This window comes from Cottoperca gobio, chromosome 4 (genome assembly GCF_900634415.1).
Source record: "Cottoperca gobio chromosome 4, fCotGob3.1, whole genome shotgun sequence".
In the NCBI taxonomy this organism is placed as follows: Eukaryota; Metazoa; Chordata; class Actinopteri; order Perciformes; family Bovichtidae; genus Cottoperca; species Cottoperca gobio.
Window position 1 is genome coordinate 28,398,754 of NC_041358.1, and position 17,452 is coordinate 28,416,205.

The 17,452-nt window shown below is 44.7% G+C and overlaps 1 protein-coding gene across 1 annotated transcript in view; it reads right to left on the minus strand.

Moving 5' to 3' along the window:
* Positions 1 to 31: 31 nt before the first annotated feature.
* atp10a (ATPase phospholipid transporting 10A) overlaps positions 32 to 17,452 on the minus strand; it is a 33,238-nt gene continuing 15,817 nt past the window's right edge. The window contains 11 exon segments of the mRNA XM_029429650.1: positions 32 to 79; positions 180 to 284; positions 387 to 467; positions 663 to 863; positions 945 to 1,077; positions 3,903 to 3,984; positions 8,716 to 9,070; positions 9,957 to 10,141; positions 10,444 to 10,570; positions 10,966 to 11,069; positions 15,179 to 15,737. Of these exon segments, the coding sequence (XP_029285510.1) occupies positions 32 to 79; positions 180 to 284; positions 387 to 467; positions 663 to 863; positions 945 to 1,077; positions 3,903 to 3,984; positions 8,716 to 9,070; positions 9,957 to 10,141; positions 10,444 to 10,570; positions 10,966 to 11,069; positions 15,179 to 15,737 (1,980 nt within the window).

The following is a 17,452-nucleotide window of genomic DNA, read 5'->3' on the forward strand; positions in this document are numbered from 1 at the left end:
GAGTTTTCTGGTTCAATCTAATCAGCCGGAGTTAAATATCCACGTGCCTGTCAGCCTCCACCGCTCTCACAGCAACACGCTGATTTGAGTGAGACGAGGCAGCACAGAGACATAAGGGGGGGGGGGGGGGGGGGGGGGCATTTCAAAGTGACAACAACCAAGATTCGGTTCCTTCTTACCCAAGTTTTGGTCTCAATGCCCAAGTGCACCAGAATGGTGAATAACGCGAGGGTGGTGATGGGCGTCCCCCATGTAAACAGATCCACGTCAGAGTCAGCGTAGGCCTGGCAGGAGGAGGAAGAGGAAGTGATGAGGAAGTGATGAGGAAGCACGAGCAGCAAGAAACTGAAGGGACTGAAGAGCTGATGAAATTAAATCAGACTCACAAAGTAAGGAATGAAGAAGCACACCAGGCTTTGGTAGAAAGCATCAATCATGTTCATCCAGAACATGTACGGTTTATATTCCTGCGGGAGTAAAACCAGAGAAGTGTTGAAATCAAATACTGAAAACTTAAATAATCTGCAGATTATCTTTAGAGATTATTCGTTTAACATTTCCTAAATGGACACTTTCGACTACGGGTGCAAGAGATCACTAGAAGCATTAAACAGGTTTCAACGCATCTCTTCACAGCAGACGAGGCGTGCAGCGGGACGGACCTCAGAGTTCTGTCCGTTCACGTAGAGCTGAGGTAGCTGTTGCAGAGTCTCTGCCGACACGTCTTTGTCCAGAGTGCCAGTGATGAGTTGTGGGAAGGCGGAGAACATCAGGTTGAAGAAGATGAGATACCACTGGTCGATCATGGCCGAACCCGAGAACCCGCAGTAGAACTGATACCAGAAGATGAGCGCCACGAACATCTGTGGGAAGAGAAGACAACAGATGAACACGTGCGTCTGCACAGATGCGGCACGAGGAGAGCAGAAGTGGAAGCAGCTTACGGCGTTCTTGTAGAAGAAGTAGAGGATCATGTTGGCCAGTCTGGAGTAGCACCAGTGACCGTGCACCAGCAGGAGCTTCTGCAGGTACCGGAACCGAGGCAGCGCAAAGTCACTCGCCATCACCCAACACCGCCTGCAAGACACCAGAGAGAGGCAGTGAGGGGAGTGTGCAGAGCCCCCCCCCTCGGGAAATGTAGCAAGGTAAGCTGCAGCAACATAGCAAAACATTTTTTATTTTATATTGAACCAACCTATTATATAAATATATATAATAATTTAATAATATATAAATAATATAAAAATAATAATATAAATATATATAATAATATAAATATATATAATAATTTAATAATATAATTAATACTATAATATAAAAATAATACTATATATGTACACTGTATATATAAAATAATAATATATATATATATAATAATATAAATATATATAATAATTTAATAATATAATAAATAATATAAATATAATAATATAAATATATATAATAATATAAATATATATAATAATTTAATAATATAATTAATACTATAATATAAAAATAATACTATATATGTACACTGTATATATAAATAATAATATATATATATATAATAATATAAATATATATAATAATTTAATAATATAATAAATAATATAAATATAATAATATAAATATATATAATAATATAAATATATATAATAATTTAATAATATAATTAATACTATAATATAAAAATAATACTATATATGTACACTGTATATATAAAATAATAATATATATATAGTATAGTTATGTATTAATTCTAACATGCATGGGCAGTTACTATCATAAAGATAATTATTCACTTTTAATTCAATAAGCTTTATTGACATAAGTGTAACAAACATATCAATTAATATTTCTGTATAATATCTGACTTTACTATTACACAGTGTAACAGCTGGAAGTTCACCTCCCTTGACATCACCTCGAGGCCCTCGCTACGTCACCTCATACCTCGCTACGTCACGTCTGTCGGCTACAGACACTCGTCTGTTTATAACGTCAGTAACGGATCCAGAGCTTCAGACGTCACCACCAGATCAATAAAGGACTTCAACTAGTAACGTCACTACTTGTAGCGCCGCCCAACCCCCCCCTCACACATGTGACTTGTGCAGGTATTACTCTGGCCCTGCCACACACACACACACACACACACACACACACACACACACACACACACACACACACACACACACACACACACACACACACACACACACACACACACACACACACACACCAGCCGTCAGCCTCTTCCATCAACATCTGAACCAGAACCACCCCCCCCCCCACAGTCGAGCCGCTCGCCCTTTACGACACGTCTCGACCGCCAACATTCTCCATCAACAAGAAGAATAACAGCAGATGCCTCGTTGTGCCGCAATTTACTTTCCGCTGCTCTCTAATTACGTGGCCGTAACGACTGCATGGGGAGGCCGCTGCTGAGAGAGGAGAGGTGTGTTAATCATAACGCGGTGTGTGAGCGCGGAAACGTGCGTCTCAGCACGGCGTGCGATCCCGAGGAGTGACCGCTGTCTCATTAGGAGCGGATTTGATTAACAATGATTGATGCCGCGGCCCAGGTAAGGACAGGAAACGGAGACTGTAACAGATGTGATGACTCCCCTGGAGCTTAATTGGGAATCTCCATCATTGCTATCCAGGATCCCCTTCAGGAGCACGGTGCTGGGGAGAAATGAGGGGGGGAGGGGGGCATTAACCATAACCTTAGAGCAGAGAGAAGCTGCTGTGGACTAAAGAACCCATAAAGTGCTGCTTCACTGCGGGACACAGGACAAGCTTCCTGACTCAGCAACTAACAGGCAATCCTATTTAGAGGATGTGAAACACACTTAAGAGTAATGAAAAGACATCAACTCTGCTCCACCTCTCACTCTCTGCTCCACCTCTCTCTGCTCCACCTCTCACTCTCTGCTCCACCTCTCACTCTCTGCTCCACCTCTCTCTGCTCCACCTCTCACTCTCTGCTCCACCTCTCACTCTCTGCTCCACCTCTCACTCTCTGCTCCACCTCTCTCTGCTCCACCTCTCTCTGCTCCACCTCTCTCTGCTCCACCTCTCACTCTCTGCTCCACCTCTCTCTGCTCCACCTCTCTCTGCTCCACCTCTCACTCTCTGCTCCACCTCTCACTCTCTGCTCCACCTCTCACTCTCTGCTCCACCTCTCACTCTCTGCTCCACCTCTCACTCTCTGCTCCACCTCTCTCTGCTCCACCTCTCTCTGCTCCACCTCTCTCTGCTCCACCTCTCACTCTCTGCTCCACCTCTCTCTGCTCCACCTCTCTCTGCTCCACCTCTCACTCTCTGCTCCACCTCTCACTCTCTGCTCCACCTCTCTCTGCTCCACCTCTCTCTGCTCCACCTCTCTCTGCTCCACCTCTCACTCTCTGCTCCACCTCACTCTCTGCTACAGTTATCTTCCATCCTGCTCCACCTCTCTGCTCCACCTCTCACACTCTGCTCCACCTCTCACACTCTGCTCCACCTCTCACACTCTGCTCCACCTCTCACTCTGCTCCACCTCACTCTCTGCTCCACCTCACTCTCTGCTCCACCTCTCACTCTGCTCCATCTCTCACTCTGCTCCACCACACACACTGCTCCACCACACACACTGCTCCACCTCTCACTCTGCTCCACCACACACTGCTCCACCTCACACTCTGCTCCACCTCACACACTGCTCCACCTCACACACTGCTCCACCTCTCACTCTGCTCCACCTCACACTCTGCTCCACCTCACACACTGCTCCACCTCACACACTGCTCCACCTCTCACTCTGCTCCACCTCTCACTCTGCTCCACCTCTCACTCTCTGCTCCACCTCACTCTCTGCTCCACCTCACTCTCTGCTCCACCTCTCACTCTCTGCTCCACCTCACACTCTGCTCCACCTCACCTGCATGCCCTCCTGTCCCGAGATGCCCACGCCCACGTCTGCTACCTGGATCATGCTGACATCATTGGCTCCGTCACCTGAGATCAACGCAGAGAGATCACAGCGTCAAGAGAACAAATCTGAAACACAACATCTGTAAAGATGTTATTGGGACGGCCATCCAAGTGTGTGCGTGTGTGTGTTAGTGTGTGTGTGTGTGTGTGTGTGTGTTAGTGTGTCAGTGTGTGTGTGTGTGTCAGTGTGTGTGTGTGTGTGTTAGTGTGTGTGTGTATGTTAGTGTGTGTGTGTGTGTGTTAGTGTGTGCGTGTGTGTGTTAGTGTGTGTGTGTGTGTGTGTTAGTGTGTCAGTGTGTGTGTGTGTGTGTGTGTTAGTGTGTGTGTGTGTGTGTTAGTGTGTGTGTGTGTGTGTTAGTGTGTGTGTGTGTGTGTTAGTGTGTGCGTGTGTGTGTTAGTGTGTGTGTGTGTGTGTGTTAGTGTGTCAGTGTGTGTGTGTGTGTGTTAGTGTGTGTGTGTGTGTTAGTGTGTGTCTGTGTGTGTCTGTGTTAGTGTGTGTCAGTGTGTGTGTTAGTGTGTCAGTGTGTGTGTTAGTGTGTGTGTGTGTGTGTTAGTGTGTGTGTGTGTGTGTGTAGTGTGTCAGTGTGTGTCAGTTAGTGTGTGTGTGTTAGTGTGTGTGTGTTAGTGTGTGTGTGTGTTAGTGTGTGTGTGTGTGTGTTAGTGTGTGTGTGTGTGTGTGTTAGTGTGTGTGTGTTAGTGTGTCAGTGTGTGTGTGTTAGTGTGTGTGTGTGTTAGTGTGTGTGTGTGTGTGTGTTAGTGTGTGCGTGTGTGTGTTAGTGTGTCAGTGTGTGTGTGTTAGTGTGTGTGTGTGTGTGTGTTAGTGTGTGTCTGTGTGTGTCTGTGTTAGTGTGTGTGTGTGTGTGTGTGTGTTAGTGTGTCAGTGTGTCAGTGTGTGTGTGTGTTAGTGTGTGTGTGTGTGTGTGTGTGTTAGTGTGTGTGTGTGTGTGTGTGTGTGTTAGTGTGTCAGTGTGTCAGTGTGTGTGTGTGTGTTAGTGTGTGTGTTAGTGTGTTAGTGTGTGTGTGTGTGTTAGTGTGTGTCTGTGTGTCAGTGTGTGTGTGTGTGTGTGTGTGTTAGTGTGTGTGTGTGTTAGTGTGTCAGTGTGTGTCAGTGTGTGTGTGTGTGTGTGTTAGTGTGTCAGTGTGTGTTAGTGTGTCAGTGTGTGTCTGTGTGTCAGTGTGTGTGTGTGTGTGTTAGTGTGTCAGTGTGTTAGTGTGTGTCAGTGTGTGTCTGTGTGTCAGTGTGTTAGTGTGTGTCAGTGTGTGTGTGTGTGTTAGTGTGTCAGTGTGTGTTAGTGTGTCAGTGTGTGTCAGTGTGTGTCTGTGTGTCAGTGTGTGTGTGTGTGTGTGTTAGTGTGTCAGTGTGTGTTAGTGTGTCAGTGTGTGTCTGTGTGTCAGTGTGTGTGTGTGTGTGTGTTAGTGTGTTAGTGTGTGTGTGTGTGTCAGTGTGTTAGTGTGTGTCTGTGTGTCAGTGTGTTAGTGTGTGTCAGTGTGTGTGTGTTAGTGTGTGTGTGTGTGTTAGTGTGTTAGTGTGTGTCTGTGTGTCAGTGTGTTAGTGTGTGTCAGTGTGTGTGTGTGTGTTAGTGTGTCAGTGTGTGTTAGTGTGTCAGTGTGTGTCAGTGTGTGTCTGTGTGTCAGTGTGTGTGTGTGTGTGTGTTAGTGTGTCAGTGTGTGTTAGTGTGTCAGTGTGTGTCTGTGTGTCAGTGTGTGTGTGTGTGTGTGTTAGTGTGTTAGTGTGTGTGTGTCTAAAAGGCACCATTACAACACTTACAAAACGTAGTTTTCTATTTGTTAGTTTATTTCCATTTAAACCAACAATATCTTGATTATCAATAAATCGGTTGGAATAATTTATTAAGTATAAAAAGTCTAAATTCTGATTCCAGTTTATTAAAAGTGAATATTTTCTGCTTTCTTTAATCCTCTATGACAATAAACTGAAAACATTTTATAGACCAAACAACTAAAAGAGATAAAATAAGGCACTTCTTAAAGTGGACAACACAAAGAAGAGCCTCCCCACAGAGAGGGTAAATAAAAGCTGCACCGCCACATTACTGCCAACATAGCAATGACACAAAAGCGCTTGGCGAGCAAAAATGTGATCCTCCAGAGTGCAGCGGGAACAAATAAACGGAACACGGGGAAAAGACAGTCGTAAGTCACACTGACATCCCGGTGTCACCTTCATCATGCTACAGCTTCATTAAGCCCAAACTTTAATTACTAAGGTGCCGAAAGCCCCATCGTGTCGACTCGCACTCTTTGTTTCTATCCCGTTTGAATAAAGTGTTTTGCGACATCAGCAAAGTTAAATTACTGTTTTTGTCAATGGAGTCTGGCGGCTTTGAGGAGCGCATATTCATTTGTAGTTCTTTTAATTAAAAGAAAATTAAATAAAAATATAGAAAACTCAATAAATTCCCTTCAGCTTGTATTCATTGTAAATTATAATGATTGGAAAACAAATCCCTCTTGATTTTAGTTTCTTTTTTATTAAGCAATATCTCAATGGTTTATATACAATTACAAAACTAAATTAAATTTAAAAAATACGGAATATTTAATAAATTCTGTTCAGCTTGAAGTATTAATATTAACAGTCGTAGAATTAATTGTATGTTGTGTCTGTTAATTAAATTACAATAGAAACATCCCTGTTAAATTTATTTTCTTTTTTATGAAGCTATATCTATGTAGTTATAATAATAATAATAATAATAATAATAATAATAATAATAATAATAATAATAAATTGTATTTATAAAGCGCCTTTCAAAGCTAAAAACAATCTCAAGGCGCTAAAATGCAGAACAACAACAGACATAAGATTTTAGGGAAAGGCTTTTGTGAAGAGAAAGGTTTTTAGGCTCTTCTTGAAGGAGTTAATATATTTAATTAATTAATTAGTTAATATATAATTGCAAAAATAAAAATACAGAATAATTAATAAATTCCCTTCAGCTTGAAGTATTAATTGTAACAGTCAGAGTAGAATTAATTTTATGTTTTATCTGTTAATAAATGATAATAATTGTATTTAATGTATTATATCTTCACATTAGCGAGTCCATCTCGGAGTCGTGTTTCCTGCTGATTGTAACTTTCCCCGGGTCGTGGCTCTTTGTCCAGTGGGACTCTGTAGTGAGTTGTCCACGTTGATATTCATGTTCCAGGGTCCCGATGTAGGAAGAGGAAGAAGCAGAATAGTCTTCACGGTGCTTGAAGACTTTGTCTATAAATAATATCTGCTGCTGGTGATGCGACAGTGATGCTCTGCAGGAGCTCATCAAATGAGGAGTTATTAGTTTACAAATTATTTTAGCTTCTGACACTAAAACGATCGGCGGCTCAGATTTGTGTTTTATACACACCAGCGTACAGAACCCAGTACCTCGTGACCGGGAGGAAACATCTGCGTGTGGAGCGTGAAACGGCTGCCAGCAGGTATTACTGCAGAGCAACATTTCAATTTCTGCTCCTTGTTCACACACACACACACACACACACACACACACACACACACACACGATAGAGAGCATTGGTAAAGAGCTGCACTCTAATATATATAAACATTTAAATAGTGCCTTTTGTATTCAGATCGATCTTTAATTTGTTCAATACATTTATTTTTAGAAATATAGAATATATATAAAAACTTTTTTTTCCTTTCAAAATAATTTACTTTATTTTTTTATAATCCATCCATCGTCTACCGCTTATCCGGGATCGGGTCGCGGGGGCAGCAGCTCCAGTAAGGAACCCCAATCTTCCCTTCTCCGGGCCACATCCTCCAGCTCCGACTGGGGGATCCTGAGGTGTTCCCAGTGAGGAGATATAATCTCTCCACGAGTCCTGGGTCTTCCCCGGGGTCTCCTCCCAGCTGGACGTGCCTGGAACACCTCCCTAGGGAGGCGCCCAGGTGGCTCCTTACTAGATGAACCACCTCAACTGGCTCCTTTCAACGTAAAGGAGCAGCGGCTCTACTCCGAGTCTCTCCTGATGGCTGAGCTTCTCACCCTATCTCTAAGGGAGACGCCACCCGTCTGAGAAAACCCATTTTGGCCGCTTGTACCCGTGATCTCGTTCTTTCGGTCATGACCCAGCCTTCATGACCATAGGTGAGGGTAGGAACGAAGATCGACCGGTAGATTGAGAGCTTTGCCTTCTGGCTCAGCTCTCTTTTCGTCACAACGGTGCGGTAAAGTGACTGTAGTACCGCCCCCGCTGCTCCGATTCTCCGGCCAATCTCTCGCTCCATTGTTCCCTCACTCGCGAACAAGACCCCGAGGTACTTGAACTCCTTCACTTGGGGTAATGGCTCATTCCCTACCCGGAGTAGGCAATCCACCGGTTTCCTGCTTTTTTATAATTTACTTTAGAAATATATTTTTTTCTCTTTAGAAATAAAAAAGGATATTTGTTTAGAAATAATTAATTTTATTGTTTTTAGAAATAATTAATTTTATTGTTTTTAGAAATAATTTATTTTATTGTTTTTAGAAATAATTTAATTTATTTCTTTTAGAAATAATTTACTTTAGAAATAATAAGTTGTATTGTTTTTCTAAATTCAACACGCCGTTAGTTGACCATTAGAATACTGAAAGCAGAACGAGTGAACTTCGTTTGTTATTAAGTAATATCGCTATGGTTACCAGCAGACAGCTGTTGAGGTGGCCATGAACATTATATTGTGTTAAACATGAATCATGTTATATGAACTTGTCTCACAGTGGATGTTGAACATTTACGTACCGATGGCGAGAGTCATGACCTTCAGCTTGTTCCGCACCAGTTTGACCACCATGCTCTTCTGCAGCGGCGTGGAGCGGCAGCAGAGCACGGAGCGGCAGCTCTGCGCCACAGCCAGAAACTTATCCTCCAAACTCTTGTCCAGGGCGTAGGCCAGGGTCCGCCCGTCAATCACCAGGCCCAGCCGGAGCACCGCGAGGGGCGCGGCGTGGGAGGATGAGGATGGAGACGGCGAGGGATAGAACTCAAAGGGTGCAGAGTTACTGGGGAATGTCTTGGCGCCGTCGTCTGCAGAGCTGCAGAGGAATTTGGCCTGGATGTAGTGGAGACTCTCGTCCAGCAGCAACGCACACGCCTCCTTCAGAGACAGACAGAGTGTTCAGGGTTCAGGGTCACGGCGAGCATCAAAACTCGCAAACTATGTTGTGTTGTGGAAATATTCACATTCTCTTAGAGTTAGAAGATCGACGACTTTCACGTCAGTTAATACAACGCTTACTGAAAGTCATGCCTTCACATGAACAGATTCATTTGTTATTGTCTATAAAAGTTATGGTGCCGTTAGTTATTACAGCTGCGTCGGTGTTGTGACTGCAGGGAGCATGTTGATTTATGAACAAATATGTATTAATGTGATAAAAACATGTTGTGAATTCCTTTTTCAATACATGTTGACTTTTACCACATAAGCAGCACCACTGGAATCTAATTCTACTAATATTATAACACTAATAATATTAGTGCAGCCTCTCAATCTGACACAAATACCAACTTAAACACAATTAATACCCTAAATGTATAAATCAGAAGCTGCACAGCCTTTAAAGTTGATTCAGAATTTGAATGTCAACGTCATGAATGAAGCTTCCAACTCTTCAGTTCACACATAACTAAATATGATTTTAGCAGTTTTGCCCCATTTCCAGTCTTTATGCTAAGCTAGGCTAAGCTAAGCTAGGCTAAGCTAAGCTAACCGGCTGCAGGGTTTTGATTTTCTCATCGAACTCTCTGGTTGAAAGCAAATAAGCACATTTCCCAAAGGTGTTTACAACAAACACTCGGGGAAACATTAGCAGACGTACCAATGTTTGTATTTACTGTAACATCTTAGTTTCCAACACAAGTTGGACATTTTAGTTTTAGATTTATTTCAGCCTCCAGGCCTCTGTGTGGCTGTGCACTGGAGCTACATGCTAACTTCATAATGCTAACACGCTTCTGATCACTAGCTTCCTGCCGCCCACCTGAGAATCAGCGTTCAGCGTGAGGATCTCCTCCTCGGGGTCCAGCAGCTTGCAGGCGTACGCAATGTTGACGGCCGTCTCCTGTTTGTCGCCCGTCAGAACCCAAATCTGCAGACCGGCCTTCCGCAGAGAAGCGATGGTTTCAGGCACTCCGTCCTGCAGCCGGTCCTCAATGCCCGTCGCTCCTGTGGGGGAAGAAGCCACGTGAGGTTTAAAAACATGGGGGAGGGGGAGGGGGGGTATCCTGAGATTAAAGTGGGAAATGTAGGAGAAAACATTGAATGAATGATGATTTGCTGAAGTCGATCCAATCCTGCAAAAGTGAAGTGTCAAAATAAAACGTTTTACTATTTTAATCTTCAGATTCTCTCCCAAACCTTTAACGGCCCAAACACGCCGCAGTAGCTAAAAGCAATATTGTTTTAAATCAGCGTGTGAAGGTGTAGCCCGGCGGCGAAGGTGGACGAGAAGAGACTCAAACATCTACCCAGCAGCTGGAGGTTCGTCTCCAGTCGCAGCGCCGAGTCGTACAGCAGCTCCTCTCTTCCCTGGATGGCCGTCTCCGCCTCCAGGTGGCGCTGCAGCCAGCAGGCATATTGCTCCTTGCTCAGAATCTGACACACACACACACACACACACACACACACACACGTTAAAGCATGGGGGGGAACAGCGGAGCAGCTTCTCCTCCTTTGCCCACACGGCAGAGGAGGAACCACAGGAGCATGTGAGACCTTGAGATGGCGTTTTATCGCATCGCTTTGGTAACGGCCTTCACACAAGCAGGGTTATAATGATCCCGGCTCGTGAGAGCATAAATTAACAGGCTGGGAAAGTGGCACAGATTGCAGCTGAGTCACTTTGGAAGGGCCGGCCCCTGTGAGCATCTGTGCCGGGCGACAAACACAAAACTCCCCCAAAAAAGCCACTAAAGAAGCCATCATGCGACGTGTAGAGCAGTGAAATCTGAGCGGGGGGGGGGGGGGGGGGGGGGGGGGGTCCCCGGTACCTTCTTTGCGATGCACAGTGTGCGGAGGCCGTCTGCAGCGTACAGGTTCAGGTAGTTCTGCGTCCGGCTGACAATCTTTTTCTGGCGTTTCCCTTTAGAGTTTCCTAAAAGACAAATATCAAAGCACAGAAGAATTCAGATTTCTAAGAGCCGTGTTGCACGTGATGCGACATATTACACGCCGTTAGAGATGCTTTCTGTTCGAGTCGGTCTCTGGCGCAGCATCTTTCTGGCACGAGGACAGCGCACAAGCAGATTGGCTTCATCAGTCTCACTCACACACACACACACACACACACACACACACACACACACACACACACACACACACACACACACACACACACACACACACACACACACACACACACACACACACACACAAGCTTGGCAGGAAGCGCCACGCAAAATGATTATTTAACTGAAAATAACAAATTGACAGAAGTGAGAAATGAAAGAGGATGACGTTCTTTAGATGGTGCTCGTCTCTTACAGAACTCGGAGGTGGAGCTGCAACGAGTCGTCGACTTATTAGAAATAATCTGCAACTATTTGAGCTTTAAATGCTGTTTTCAGCCCGTTCCCTGCTTCTCTGTTTACATCGGATTAACTGAACTAAATGAAACACTGAAATATCTCCAGAGGGAAGTTTCATCTGGTTCACTTATATTCTTCTCGTTTGTGACCAACTTTCCTTCTTTGCTTGTGAGGAAGTATTTCCAGGGAAACAGGAGTTTTCTGCCCGGCCCAGACGGACTTACAGACGCAGAACTTCACACGATGTTTATGTTTCCTACAGCTGAAAATAGGAAAATCCACCTTAAATAGGATTTGCGTCCTGAATGTTAAAAAGGTTCCCTGAGGACTTCTTACAAACACTAAAGAGAAATGTTTTCATGCACGGCTCCCTGTCTGCTTGCTTCCCATTATTCCACAGGTCAACAGGTGCAAAGAAACTGATGTGCCAACAAAGGCAGCGAAGAGCATTTAAACAATGTCCGTCTTTAATGGTGGCTGAGAAAGTTCCATGAGGAAGGAAATCAATTCAGTACGTCTGTAAAACCTCAAGGACACAAACAATACGTCTTAGTGAGAAACTGAATGTAAACCGAAGCTCCACAGAGCGCCGTCTGCAGAAGCTTCATAAACTGACTGTTGATCCTGTTTTAAGACACTTTCTACATCCTGGTGCTTTTAACTCTATATTTGAAGGATGAAGGATTTTAGTCCTGAACGTCTGGATCTTAAGTTCTCAGAGAAACAAGCTGACAAACGTTAGCGGCAGCCGAACAGCGTGCAGGAGAAACTCTGATGTTTAACCTTTGAACCAGAGAGAGGAGAGAAGAACTCCCATGATGCACCTCTGCTGCACCACTACACCAAACTCCCATGATGCACCGCTGCTGCACCACCACACTAAACTCCCATGATGCAAATTCTGTTTTAAGGTGGAATTTGCTCTGAGACATCAGGACCGTGCAGCAGGACCGTGCAGCAGGACCGTGCAGCAGTTAGGTCACACAGCACCATGTGCACTGTTATTAGAGTGACACTGAGCCGCCTGAATGGAGCCTTTATGGAGCTCTGTGTTATGAGGAGGCCCAGCTCATACTGCGCTCTAATTGGCTGCTGTTACCCAATGGTGAAACAAAGTAAAGAGTTGTTTGTGTGAAGACACACCCTGTCGGCCATTAAAGTATCTGAACCCAGACACATGGAGCAGGACGAGGAGGAGGAGGAGGAAGAGGAGGAGGGCATGACCCGCCCTACTCTGCCTCTGATTGGCTGAGTGTGAAAATGTTGTTCATCCAAACAGGCAAAAGAGTTTGAGACAGAATCTCTGTGAGAAGAATAAAGTTTTGAGAGGTGTCATCTTTAAGAGAATATATATATATATATATATATATATATATATATATATATATATATATATATATATATATAAAAAAAACGAGTTTCTCCATCTGTCCGATCCTCAGAAACTGCCATGTGGACTCATGTCAGACACAAAGTGATATATTTGCATATTATTGTATATTTACTGTATTGCTAGTATAAATTAAGAGAAGCATTAACAGCTGATTAGCAATAAAACTGAATGTGCTTTCTCATATCTTATGTTTCTCACAGCCTCTTATGATGAGCAAACAGCCGGGCTGGATGAATTAAGATTTTAGTGTTCAGCCAATCAGAGGCAGAGTAGGGCCTTCGCCATCCTAGGAAAATAATTAATGCGGGGCGTGTGTGTGTGTGTGTGTGTGTGTGTGTGTGTGTGACAACTGTCCCGATGGAGTCTCATCTCTTTAGCAGCACCGCTCTGTGAATATTAAGTGAAAAACGTCTTCGCTCTACAGCGGGCATTAAAAACTGACGACATACAGCTGAGCCTGCAACCTCAATGCAGAGCCCGGTGCTCATAATGCTAAATCAATACAATAAATCATATTGTAATTCAGAATTCCTGCAAAGAATAGGAACGCACGTCAGCTGGAAAACATGCCAGAACGAGCTGGGAGTGCTCTGCTCCATCGACGTGTTGCACTTAACAAGTCTTCATTCAGCACACGACCATCGTTTAGCCGCAAAGCATTTTTCTGCCTCGTTGGGATGAACTGGCTGCTTCTAATGAACAGCAGGGAGCCACACAGCAGGCATGGGAGAGCAATGAATTACCCACACAAGCTGGCAGCACGCGTGTACTGAGAGGAAGTGGAGACATGTTGCTGCACGGGTCGATTCTGCACATGGAAATATAAATATGTGGAATATACACGAGCAGTTTACGGGGCTTTTACACCCTGAACATGTTCTGAAAGGAAATCCAAATCCTATTTAATCAGCATGTTGAGAAAAGACACATTCAGACTCCAGTGTTTAGTATTGCACTGCCACTAAAAAATTAAATGGGAGACATGGGAAAGACTCTAAAAGGAACCAGGAGACCCGTGTTCCACAGAACATGACGTTACAGGGAACTTGTTTTTGAGATCGTCTTCCTACATCATCAGGACCCACGTGGGGAAGTTCATGTGACTTACAGCAAAACCCAGCACTTTACTGTGCATTATTTGGCGACTTATTCAAACCATTATGGAAGAAGCGAGATACATATTTAAATCTATTACATTGTGTTGCCATGCATGCTGCTCAGAGTAATCTCCCCCTCTCCCACGTCAGTTAAAACCATGTAACACACACACACACACACACACACACCTTTACATGCGTGTAAATAGATACGGCTGTTCAGCACGATGTTATCACCGAAGAACAAATCCCCAAAACAAGCAAACGTGGAGAATATGAGAATCTTTATGAGTGTTTTCTTCTTTAAAGCCACTTCTCACAGTTTCACAGTTTGTGAATGAGGCCCATTGTCTCTGAATAATGAAAATAATCATCTGCAGCGCTACACACTGCGTGTTGTGCTGAAAGCTCAGCAGCTGCACACATGTGACCGTGTAACAGAGCATTAGTGAAAAGTGCCTGTGTGGCTCTTTGTGTGCCTGGAATACTAAACCTGCAGCACCTTCACCATTAGGACGTTAAAGACCTGGAAGAGTACGGAACACGGTTTTAGGATCACAGAGGGAAAAAACGGGACGTGGCAGGAAGCGTTTTTATTTTAAGGTACCAATAAAGATTTGAGCTCTAAAAATACTATTTGTTAGATAACCTGCATGTTACAAGGCAGCGTTCACACACCTTCACAAAGTCACATTTAAACACTTTTGCAGCTGCGGTGACATATTCATATAGAGTACAATGCACTCAGTGGTCACTTCGTTAGGTACACCTGCATAATCCAATACACGTGTTCAGCCATGAAGTTTACTGAATATCTATCTATCTATCTATCTATCTATCTATCTATCTATCTATCTATCTATCTATCTATCTATCTATCTATCTATCTATCTATCTATCTACTATTAAAACCTTCGGTGCAGCCTGTGCAGGGACTCCACAGACTCGCAGTATAATCTCAACAAAACCTAAAGCAGCTGAAAACAATCCACCACCCGGTGACGTGTGTGGACATGAGACCGACGTGCAGCGAGCTCATGTGTGCACATTACATCAATATGATGATTTGTAGCCACGATTCATCAACTCTGCTGGAGAAGTGTGCAGACAGGATGCAGCACATGGCTGCAGAACATAAGAGCATGTTGGCTAAGTTCCCCTTGTGACCTGAGAGTGAGTTTCCTACCTGTGTCGGGGGGTCTGATGAGGTCCATGATGACAGAGTCGGCTCCTTTAGTGTAGACCGTGATCTGCTCCGTCAGAGGGTGTCTCACCACCACAGACATGCGTTTCCTGGTGGAGTCGAAGCCCAGTGTGTGCAGCAGCTCAAAGCTCAACTTGCCCAGGTGTGGCAGCTCCACAGTCACCTGGTCAGGGAGGCGTCCCACCAGGGAGCACTTGTAGGCCCGGGCAGCGTACACCAGCGCAGCCTCGTCGGGCGACTCCGCCTCGTAGCGCAGTTCGCCCTCCTCCTGGTTCCACGCCTTCCCGTCGTAGCAGGGCGGGATGGGGCTGAAGGCGTGCTGCAGGCCTCCTGGAGGATGCTCCTCGTCCAGTTTGGTGAGCGTGCTCTCTGCAGAGGGCGAGGACAGCAGGCTGGAGCAGCCCTTGTTGGAGGAGCGGTTGGTGATGAGGCTGGAGGAGCTGCTGCTGTTGGAGCCGGAGGTCAGTCTGCTGGGGGTGAAGCGTTTGATGAAGTCCTCGATGGTCTTCACTGGAGACTTCAGCTCAAACCTCATCCGGACCTGGAGGACAAGCGAAACGGAGTCAATCACAGCTGCAGCAGCAAAGAGCAGAACTTATTCTCACAAGGATGCAACTAAACCGCCTCTCTCTGGTTCAAAGGTTAAACATCAGAGTTCCTCCTGCACGCTGTTCGGCTGCCGCTAACGTTTGTTCAGCTTGTTTCTGTGAGAACTTAAGATCCAGAAGTTCAGGACTAAAATCCTTCATCCTTCAAATATAGAGTTAAAAAGCACCAAGGCACATACACCACAGGGCTGGTGTTTAGACAATTCATGTGGAGAAATGACGTAATATAAGTTTAACAGAGAGCATTAATCGTCATCATAGAGACCAGAGAAGGAACACAAACAAGAAACACTTCAATAAAACAGGATTTTTGTTTTCTCCTTTCAGCCTGTGAGAATCCAGGCCCAGCTGGAGGTACAGCAGACCAGTGCTGATGAGAATGCAGCTCCTGACTCTCACCCTTTAGCCAATCCTTTATCCCAAGGTGGTGCAGTACAATAGCAGAGTGACTCACATGGAGGAGTGGTTCTCACACATATAGATATAAATCATTCAGGTACGGGGTTAGCCACAAGGGCATCATAATAAAACGTTAACAATCACATTGGCACAAAGGACAACCAAGCACAAACAATAAAAAGAGAAAAAGAAACAGAAAGGAGTTTTAAAGCCAATGCTTCTGTGCACATTTACATTTCCTCCCATCTTATCAGATAACCTCCAAACAGAAACACTGAGGCCATAAATAATGTGTCACTTGGAAAAAGCTTCATCTGAACAGATTTGTGCCTCTGACTGGCAGGACGGCGTGTGGCGAGGACAGGGCGTCACCTCTGAGCAGGACGACCACACCCGGCTCACACAAAACTAAACAACTGAGAGTGCAACCGAGCACATCAGAGATACAGGCAGAAACACATGAGATACAGGCAGAAACACACCAGAGATACAGGTCAGAACACACACCAGAGATACAGGCAGAAACACATGAGATACAGGCAGAAACACACAAGAGATACAGGCAGAAACACACCAGAGATACAGGCAGAAACACACCAGAGATACAAGGCAGAAAACACACCAGAGATACAGGCAGAAACACACCAGAGATAACATGAGGCAGAAACACATGAGATAACAGGCAGAAACACACCAGAGATACAGGCAGAAACACACAGAGATACAGGCAGAAACACACCAGAGATACAGGCAGAAAAACACCAGGATACAGGCAGAAACACATGAATACAGGCAGAAACCACCATGAGATACAGGCAGAAACACACCAGAGATACAGGCAGAAACACCACCAGAGATACAGGCAAGAAACACACCAAGAGATACAGGCAGAAACACACCAGAGATACAGGCAGAACACACCAGAGATAGCAGGCAGAAACACACCAGAGATACAGGCAGAAACACAACATAGAATACAGGCATAAACACATGAGATACAGGCAGAAACACACCAGAGATACAGGCAGAAACACCACCATGAGATACAGGCAGAAACACACCAGAGATACAGGCAGAACACACCAGAGATACAGGCAGAACACACCAGAGATACAGGCAGAAAACACCAGAGATACAGGCAGAAACACACCAGAGATACAGGCAGAAACACACCAGAGATAACGGCAGAAACACACCAGAGATACAGGCAGAAACCACCAGAGATACAGGCAGAAAACAGAGATACAGC